Source organism: Ctenopharyngodon idella, chromosome 19 (assembly GCF_019924925.1).
Source record: "Ctenopharyngodon idella isolate HZGC_01 chromosome 19, HZGC01, whole genome shotgun sequence".
NCBI lineage: Eukaryota > Metazoa > Chordata > Actinopteri > Cypriniformes > Xenocyprididae > Ctenopharyngodon > Ctenopharyngodon idella.
The window spans coordinates 8,379,859-8,390,512 of NC_067238.1; the positions used below are offsets into that span (position 1 = coordinate 8,379,859).

Below are 10,654 nucleotides of genomic sequence, written 5' to 3' on the forward strand. Positions count from 1 at the left end.
CATTTTGGGCCCAATTTGGACATTTTAGGGGTGTACTCATTTTTGTAGCCAGCGGTTTAGACATTAATGGTTGTGTGTTGAGTTATTTTGAGGGGACAGCAAATTTACACTGTTATACAAGCTGTACACTCACTACTTTACATTGTAGCAAAGTGTCATTTCTTCAGTGTTGTCACATGAAAAGATATAATAAAATATTTACAAAAAATGTGAGGGGTGTACTCACTTCTGTGAGATACTGTATATTTCATTCAGTAATCCCCTTTCAATCCCCTTTAAAAAGTATATAATTTTTTTTTTTTTTTTTTTTTTTATTTAATTTATTGATTGATTTGACTGACTCTGGTGAGATTTAATAGACTGAATTTGTAACCTGATTTTAAGACTGCAAGGAGTTTCTCATACAAAAAAATAAAATCGCCGGGGAAACCAGAGTGCTCTGAATCCCTCGCCGTTACCTGACAGGAGATTTCTGAATAATTCATGAACTGCTGATGCCCTTTTACAATAATCACTTCATCATTCCTGCTAATCTATGCCAATCACTCAAAATCAGGTCATCTGATTGGTTGCCATGTTACAATCAGAGGTCATGGCCACAACGTGGTTGGATGTGACTCTAAGAATGCATTTTATTTGACCGCAGTCTGAGCCACAGGGAAGCTCCATGTTTTATGCATGGCCTTATCCCATTCATTGGCTGCAATGACTCTGAATATAAATGAACTATGAAAACTTATGAATAAAATAAAGAAATCAAATGTTTTAGCTTTTCCAGTACATTATATGGACTCTAATATCATAATCTAATAATCTGTTTGAGCAGAGTTCAAAGTTTAAGTCGACTGAGTCTTTCTCCATGCCTTTTGAATGAAGCAATTTGTTTCTAAAAGCAGTAACTCTGCCATCACTGTCACTGATCATTCAGGTTTTGGCACTAAACTAAAAAAATTTTTTTCTACTTTCTTTAGGTTTCTCATGATTTTGCTGTGAATTTTGATGAGGATAACCCAGAATGTGCTGGTGAGTCATTAAAGTGTAAACAACATAGTTTCATGCCTTTACAAACTTTTTTTTTTTTTTTTTCACAAAAAGAAGGTTCAGTGAACTCCAGTGCTTTTTTAATGTATGAGTCAAACATCTCCCACACACACTGAATGGCAAAGAGAATATGTTAGGTTTTTGAAGCATAAACTATTAACTTTTTAACTGACTCTCTTGCATTTACAGTTTTTCTGTTTGACAGTTTTACTGAGAATCAACTCATCAATTTTGATCAACAAGTCATGTGAATTTAGTTATTGTGTGAATTGTAGACAGTTGGCACAAATGTGCCAAAACACATGCAATTTGTGTAAATCAATAAGAATTCAAATCTGATGTGAACAAGAAACTAGCTGAATCTCAGTCAAGAATTGAGCCAAAGCAATTGAGAACAACTGTAAATGAGACTGTGGCCTTCTTTTAATGAACAAAAGACCTCCACATAACCATATTTATCTCTGAGGTCAAATGTCATGTTTTTTATTTTCACATAGTCAGTAGTTGTGGAATTTAAATGACCACCAATGTAAAAGAAATGGGCAATATGACATCCATTCAGGATGTCACATTACAAAACCGATAGTTCCGGTCCTGGGCAGCAGCTTGGCTAAGTTAAGCTAAAATAAAATACAATTTAAATATCTTATGTTTTTTTTTCTTGTACCATTGACAAATTTAATACATTTGTCATAAATTGACAAAAAATTACTAAATTTAGTATGTTTTGTCAAGTTTAAAATAAAATCTTAATTCAAGATGTTTGGCAACAAGTGCGTATATTTTTGGAAATGACCTGACTGGCTATGTGTGTTTTACAGGTATTCAAGGTGTTGTTGAGGCTTATCAGAACTGCCTCCCAAAAATCCAGTTGTATGGTCCCACTAATATCGCTCCCATCATCCAGAAGGTTGCCAACTCGGCCTCCGAGGAGATGCATACCAAAGAGGCCATGGTTAGTGGAAGAGAGAGACTTTTACTTTTAAAGGTCTATTTATTTACAAAAAGTTTAAAAAAAAAAAAAAAAAAACATTCACTTTAAACAGGAACAGTAATGTTAAAAAAAATCATTTTTAAAGGGAAGAGAAAAAACTTTTCAAACAAAATTACACTTAAACATAAATTTGCAAGCAGCCATCATCAATTAAACTCAATTTTAATACAAGGTTTTAATAATCCCTTTCACACTGTCTTCAATGTTGCTGGTAAACACACAACAATGAAGGTAAAGTTCAAATGCAGAGTTTAATGATAATCCAAAAGGCAAATAACAAAAGGTAGTAGCAACACACTTTCAGAAAAAACACCAGACAAAATGAGTGAAGGTGAGGAATTTAAATACACATGGTGATGAACTAAATGACAAACAGCTGTGATGATAGATTAGTGTCCATGGAAACTGATGAGTGGTGGGAAACTCAAACAAAGGAGCACATGTGACTAAATAAATAAAAACTAAAAGTCTATGAAAACGAAACAAATCAAACATAAGTGTGACAAACACTACATCAGTTGACCCGACACCACTCAAAAGATTTTTCCGTGACAACCATATAGCCAGTTTTGCCTGCCCAAATTAAAAGTTAATTAAAACGCAAGCTTTCGTCCTACTTCTGCTATATTTTAGTCCATAAATGAAATAAACCAGTGTAAAAACTTCCCCCAGAGTCTTATGCTACTCATCCGAGAGAGAAAGAACACATTTAATTAGACTGAAGAGCTCAATTTCTGCACAGAACCATCTTGACACCATCTGCTTTACTGCTGTTGCCTTTTTATAAAAACAACCAAAGTTGCTGATATATATACGTATATATATACATTTTCTTGAGAAGCAAACTGCATTAGATGTTAGGGCTTATTTGTTTTCAGAAAATATTTATTTACTTGTATTGTTATAAATAAATATATAATATTTTATGTATGTATATACATATTTGTATAATTTTAAATTAAAATGTGCTTACCCCACTGGCAAATTTAATGACTTCTACAGTATGCTGAAAATAAGATAAGAAACAGTTTGTTGGTTCTAATGGGGCTTTGAGCGCAAGACAAAGACTAAACTCCTGGTGATTATATTTGTGTTAGTTTCCATTTTTAAATGTTCTCTCACATTTTTATTTATCACTTTCCTCATTTATCCTTTTCCTCATTCATTAGGAGTACTTTATACTGCTAATCCTGACGGATGGAGTAATCACAGACATGGCAGATACACGAGAGGCCATCGTTCACGCCTCCCACCTGCCCATGTCTGTCATCATCGTCGGTATAGGCAGCGCGGATTTCAGCGACATGCAGATGCTGGATGGTGATGATGGAATCCTCCGCTCTCCTAAAGGAGAACCAGTCCTGAGGGACATTGTGCAATTTGTGCCCTTCCGCAACTTCAAACATGTGAGTATAAAACAGCAGTGTCTTAAATGAATACTTCATTCAAATAATTCTGTCATTTTTTTCTCACACTCATGTTGGAATAACAAAATGTTTCTACAACTCTGTTCATCAACTGAATTCATTTTAAAAGAATCCAATCAGGATGGTTTCATAAACATTGAAAGCAAAACCTAAAAGTTTTACTGGATGCCTAATAAATCAAAGCCTAATGAACAGATGTGTCTAATGAAAAGAAATGCTTCATGCCAAGTTTGCTGATTTAAGAAACTGTATGGTACCTCCGGTCAGGGCATAGTCAGGAAACCAAACTACAAGAGGATGCCGTACATCTGAAGGCATCCTGGTTTCTTTTCATCTCTCTCCTCTCTTAGGTCAGTGCGTTGCTCTCACAGCTGTCTGTCTGAGCTCCAATAACAAGCATCTCGGCGCTGGAACACAGGAAAGGAAAACATCAAAGCTCTTAGATTTTACAGGCCTGTGTTTAGTTTAATTAAGGAGTGTGGACTTGTTCATGTAGAACAGTCTTCGTTATGAAAGCATTTCTTTAAGTGACGTGAGGCGTATTCTGTCCTGCTTTGGCCCAGCGATATCTTTGCCTCTGAAGTTGGGTTCATGCAAAGTTCAGTTTTTTAATTCCATTCAATACAGTACATATTTTTTTATTTCTGTAAAGCCTATGTGAGACAAAATGGTCTCAAAACAAAGTCTAGTTGGCCTTTGATGAAGGTGTAATTTTGCTCAGTCAAGATTTTTCATAAATAAATGTTAATGTAGTAGTTTTTGTGAACTTGAATTCAGTTGTTTTATTTGATCTGAAAGGGTTAGTTCACCCAAAAATGAAAATTCTGTCATTAATTACTTACCCTCATGTCGTTCCACACCTGTAAGACCTTCGTTCATCTTCGCAACACAAATTAAGATATTTTTGATAAAATCCGATGGCTCAGTGAGGCCTCCATAGCCAGCAAGATCATTTCCTTTTTCAATGCCCAGAAAGCTACTAAAAACATATTTAAAACAGTTCGTGTGAATACAGTGATTCAACCTTAATATTATAAAGCGACGAGAATACTTTTTGTGCGCCAAAAAAAAAAATTATAGCGACTTTATTTAACTATATCTTTACGAACTTTACGAATCTTTTGTTTCAAATCAGTGGTTCAGAGCACCAAAATCACGTGATTTCAGTAAACGAGGCTTCGTTACATCATAAGTGTTTCAAAATTTCAATAGTTCACGTGACTTTGGCAGTTTGATAAGCGCTCCGAACCACTGATTCGGAACAAAAGATTCGTAAAGCTTCAAAGCTTCAGTGTTTTGATATTGCCCATCACTAGATATTGTTAAATAAAGTAGCTATTTTGCTTTTTTTGGCGCACAAAAAGTATTCTCGTCGCTGTATAATATTAAGGTTGAACCACTGTATTCACGTGAACTGTTTTAAATATGTTTTTAGTACCTTTCTGGGCACTGACAAAGGAAATGATCTTGCTGGCAATGCAGGCCTCACTGAGTCATTGGATTTTATCAAAAATATCTTAATTTGTGTTCCGAAGATGAACAAAGGTCTTACGGGTGTGGAACGACATGCGGGTGAGTTATAAATTACATAATTTTCATTTTTGGGTGAACTAACCCTTTAAAATTGACCGCATTGACAGCAACATGAGACACGGTTCTAAATTAATTTCAATACAGTAACATTAGACTGTAGCTAAGATAAGTTAATAGCGCATAATTATATATGGCACATACAGTAATAAATTTATTCACAACACTTAAATGCTTTTGTGCTTGCACCATTTCTCTCATATAGTCCACGCTTTTTTGGGATTAATGTTGATTGGGTTCATTTTTGAGTTATTTGTTTTATTTTAAAATTATTATTATTTTTATTTTACAAAAATGTAATTATTTTAAATTTTATATAGAGTATATATTGATACCTTGGCAAAAATCTCTTCGTTCATTTATTCAGATTCTTTCATGATTATGCTGTATTTTCTCAGTTGTTATGTGACTGGAGATATAGTTGTGCTTTTTACATCTTCAGGTTTTTCATTTGATTTATTGAACCTTTCGTTCAAGGCTTCTTGTACAGAGAAGGGTTTTGTTTTGCTTTTTCTCCACAATCAAGAGTACTGCTGTGAGGAAACTTGCTACCTCAGGTCAACTTCTGCAATATCACACAATTCATAAATATAGCGCAACTCTGGAGGTGTGAAGTTGGCTGTCCGATACGAATGCTTCGGCGAGAAACAGAGCATGTGTATGTGTGTGTGCGCGCATTTATTTTTAGTTCTGTCCTGCTGTGTTTTCACTGGTCTGTCTCCAACTGTTTTGCAGACAGAGAGAAATAGGAGTGACACCTTTCTTGTATCACTTACTCAAGCACAAGAGAGTGTGAGATTTCATCTATATTCCTTTCTCTCATCCTTGCCTCTGTCTTTTTTTTCCACAAAGGCCTCTCCTGCAGCGCTGGCTAAAAGTGTGCTGGCTGAGGTTCCCAATCAAGTGGTGGATTACTACAATGGAAAAGGCATCAAGCCCAAATGCATGTCGGACTATGAGTCTTCCAGGGCGTTCAGTCCCTGAGCTACGCAGAGCCATATAAGCAGCCTCAGAGTCTCAGCTTCAAGATATCTTCATTGATCATTTCAGAGCTTGCTGCATCAGTTTAGGCATCGAGAAGCAGGTCCATCATTGTTGTTGTTGTTTTTTTTTACTCAGGTTTTCAATAGCATTGGGCAAAAATGTCCACAGCTGTTCATATTTTCTTCTTACGCAGCTGTTAGTGATATTAAAGGTGCACTTGTCTTGGACTTAAAGTCACCATTAAAGGGTTAGTTCACCTAAAAATAAAAATTCTGTCATTAATTACTCACCCTCATGTCGTTCCACACCCATAAGACCTTCGTTTATCTATGGAACACAAATTAAGATATTTTTGATGAAATCCGAGAGGTATATGACTCGTCCATAGACAGCAATTTAACCACCACTTTCAAGGTCCAGAAAGGTACTAAAGACATTGTTAAAATAGTTCATGTGACTGCAGTGGTTCAACCTTAATTTTATGAAGCAACAAGGATACTTTTTGTGTGCAAAAACAAAACAAAAATAACGACTTTATTCAACATTATCTTCTCTTCTGTGTCATTCTCTTACGCTGTTTATGTTCAGCGCTTTCAGGTTCTACATCAGAACGCCGACTCATTATTGGCCGGCTCCTGCGTCAGCATCACACGCATGCTTTGTGTTGCTCACGTGAACAGCTTCGGCCAATACTGAGCCGGCGTTCTGACATAGAACCTGAAAGCGCTGAACGTAAACAGTGCAAGAGAATGTAAGAGAATTTTTTTACAGAGGTAAAAGTCATGAGAAACAGCCATGGTCGAATATTACTCTTTTGGAGTCGACTCCCCATCACTGGTGTTCTCAATCGAGAAGCCGTTTCAATCAGATATATGTCAGAATAGGGAAGAAAAGATTATTACAATTTCCATTTCATGCTGGTGAAAAAATTCTGTCTGATCATCACATACAATTTCTTTCAGACAAGTTATGTAAAAAGCAGGGCTGAATAAAATGCAGATTCACTCTCTGACATTATGTGACGATCATATGATATACACAAAGGAATTCTGACCCCCACTTGTCACAGAAAAGAAGTCAAACAGTATTTACATGTTTTCAAACAGCCATTCAGATTTTTGTATTTACTATGATATTTCACCAAATACAAGAATACAGAGACGAGAGACGGTTTCAGATTGTTCATCTGTAATTCACTGTCACTTAGTAGTAGTAATAGTCTGTTCATGAGCACCACAAAGTTATAGTTTTATGTAACAGCAGCAGCTCTGGGCATGTGACCAAAAGTTCAAATCTTATTGGTAGGCCAGTTTCTTTGCAGTGCGATGAAAAAGAAATTTGAATACCTTTCCGTAAAAAATTTACGGAAATTTAAATAAATTTATGTCAGTCTGAACAGACATATTAACAGCTATTCATTCAAATTAAAAGGTTTATCGCATCAAATCTTCGCACCAAACATTTATGTCGACGTGAACAGGCCTTTATACTGGCCTGTTATATATTGCTGTGAATATAGGATTACACAAAAGCAAAGGTTTGTGGTCACTGATGCCAATTTAGAAACAATCTATTTGCATTCAGCCATGATTCATTTGTTCCATAAGTGAAAGAGTCTGATAACAGGGGAGTTACCAAGGTGAATAGTATTCAGCTGGTTATGTGATCACAACATGGCCGCCCTCATGAGGCGACCCACCCTCCTGTGAGATGATTTTAAACATTTTTTAAAATTACTGTTAATTATGTATAAAAGGTTTTAATGTGGTAGAAATCACTGAGTGCACCTTTAACATGACAGTGGGATAGATTCCCTTCACTGCAACCAAACCAGTCTGCAAGAACCTTTTGATCTACCATAACCTACTCTGTGTAAATAGAAGAAAAGCCGAAAACTGTGGACAGTCTTCCTTTAGATTCAGATGGCAGGCTGATTCCAACTTGCATTTGTTCATTAGTGCTGTCTTTCTTTTTTTTATTTCTTTTCTTTTTTTTCTTTTTTTGCTAGATATTATTATTTTTGGTGGACCTGCTATACAAGGGCTATATAGTCCAATATAGCATAATATTCTAATACGTAATAGTTTAGGAGGCAAGTGATTATCAGTTTTTGGCCAGTGCATGACCAATGCTCAGTTAGTAAACACTGTTAGTCCTCTATAATCCGAAGTGCAACCATTTAATTGCTTTATTTAATTTACCTACAAATTTGGAGTTTGGAGTCGGTAGATTTTAAAGTTTGTTTTTTTTTGTTTTTATTTCAAAATGTAATTTATTCCTGTGATAGCAAAGCTGAATTTTCTGCAGCAATTACTTCAGTTTTCAGTGTCACATGATCCCTCAGAAATCCTTCTAATATGCGGATTTGGTGAATAGAAATTTCAAAAGAACAGTATTAAATTTAAATAGAAATCTTTTGTAATATTTTGAATGTCTTTACTGTCACTTTTGATCAATTTAATACGTCCTTGCTAAATAAAAGTAAAAAAATAAATAAAAAAATCTCACCGACCCCAAACTTTTGAACTGTAGTGTATTTATTTTTTAACTTATTTTTGATGTGAGGCCTTTACGACTTACAAATGTTACATACAATTAAGTGTATTGTATATAGCTCTATAAACGAATGAATATTTATTGGAAAGCATGTGGAATGGACTCAATTCTGTGAATACAGTATTTAGGGATTATTTGTTTTTGTTCTTTTCTACAGGTTTCTTGACATTGGTTTTACAGAGTTTCTTAATCTAACATAATAAAGTCCCTTTCAGATGTTTGAAATTAGGTGTGTAATTCTGGTGTTGTATTAGACACATTTCTCTTTTCCTTTTACGCTTTCCTTTTTTTTTTTTTCTTCCTTCTGTTTGGAGTGTGTGTGTGTGTGTGTATGTTTGCTTACTACAGCAGCCAGGATTGTATTTTGCATGTTGCCAATAAAAAATGTTTTTCCCACTTTTTGTGTTTCATCTTTTTGCTTTGATACAGATGTTCACTGGATGCACTTGCTTCACATTAAACACACACAGGTCTCTCACATCCAGTAATATTGATCTAGAGGGTTTTTTAATGCTACAATACTCTAAATGCAAAATACTTGAATCTACAGGCTCTTTAACAGGCATCAGAAGACCTTGAGAAATGGAGTTCTGGAGGCGTGATCGACTCTTTATGAGTCAGAGGAATCTTTGAAGTCTAAACACACAAACATGCACACACTCCTCTCCACACATGCACATCATGTATAATTAAACACTCAGATCACCAGGACAAGACTAGGGGATATCAGGAGAAAGAGAGATCATCTCCTTCATCATATTCAACAGGTCCATTAGTGTTGGAGATTCAGCTGATTATTTCTTGTTAGTGGTTTTGCAGATGCTTTCTTTTTCAAAACAACTCTCAGCATTAACCACAGGGAAAGAGGTTAAATTAATTTCATGAATATTCACTAAGGTGATATTTTTTAGATAATGAGTATGAATATTTACTAAGATGAATATTCGAATAAGAAGATTAGTTTTGATTCACTTTTTTTTATTATTTTTTTTTTATTCACTAATGATTGTGAACTAAGGATTTGAACTCATAAACCTTTGGTTAGAATGTTTAATATAACAAAACATAACGTCAAATCGATTAATCGCAACATATATAATACATACACACATTTTATATATTTACAAATTAATCGTGATTAATGGATTTGACAGCACATAACACAAAACATGACAACATATAACAATAATATTAACAATTTAGTTGTTTCCGTGATTTGACCTCACAAACCTTAGGATTAAAAATTTAAATATAATGTAATATATAATTAATATAATATAATATAATAATTTAGTTGCTTCTAGGATTTGAACTCTTATCGTGAAAATATTTACAAACCCGATTCCAAAAAAGTTGGGACACTGTACAAACTGTGAATAAAAAAGGAATGCAATGATGTGGAAGTTTCAAATTTCAATATTTTATTCAGAATACAACATAGATGACATATCAAATGTTTAAACTGAGAAAATGTATCATTTTAAGGGAAAAATAAGTTGATTTTAAATTTCATGGCATCAACACATCTCAAAAAAGTTGGGACAAGGCCATGTTTACCACTGTGGGGCATCCCCTCTTCTTTTTATAACAGTCTGCAAACGTCTGGGGACTGAGGAGACAAGTTGCTCAAGTTTAGAAATAGGAATGTTGTCCCATTATTGTCTAATACAGGCTTCTAGTTGCTCAACTGTCTTAAGTCTTCTTTGTCGCATCTTCCTCTTTATGATGCGCCAAATGTTTTCTATGGGTGAAAGATCTGGACTGCAGGCTGGCCATTTCAGTACCCGGATCCTTCTTCTACGCAGCCATGATGTTGTAATTGATGCAGTATGTGGTCTGGCATTGTCATGTTGGAAAATGCAAGGTCTTCCCTGAAAGAGACGACATCTGGATGGGAGCATATGTTGTTCTAGAACTTGGACATACCTTTCAGCATTGATGGTGCCTTTCCAGATGTGTAAGCTGCCCATGCCACACGCACTCATGCAACCCAATACCATCAGAGATGCAGGCTTCTGAACTGAGCGCTGATAACAACTTGGGTTGTCCTTGTCCTCTTTAG

General features: G+C 35.1%; 1 protein-coding gene across 3 annotated transcripts in view; it reads left to right on the forward strand.

Moving 5' to 3' along the window:
* The window catches only part of cpne4b (copine IVb), a 42,025-nt gene extending 33,037 nt beyond the window's left edge, over nucleotides 1-8,988 (forward strand). For all 3 annotated transcript variants that reach the window (XM_051873473.1, XM_051873474.1, XM_051873475.1), the window contains 4 exons: nucleotides 972-1,023; nucleotides 1,863-1,996; nucleotides 3,205-3,441; nucleotides 5,905-8,988. In XM_051873473.1, coding sequence (XP_051729433.1) covers nucleotides 972-1,023; nucleotides 1,863-1,996; nucleotides 3,205-3,441; nucleotides 5,905-6,036 — 555 coding nt within the window. In that variant the 3' untranslated portion in view covers nucleotides 6,037-8,988. The remainder of the gene's footprint in view (nucleotides 1-971; nucleotides 1,024-1,862; nucleotides 1,997-3,204; nucleotides 3,442-5,904) is intronic.
* Nucleotides 8,989-10,654: the final 1,666 nt, after the last annotated feature.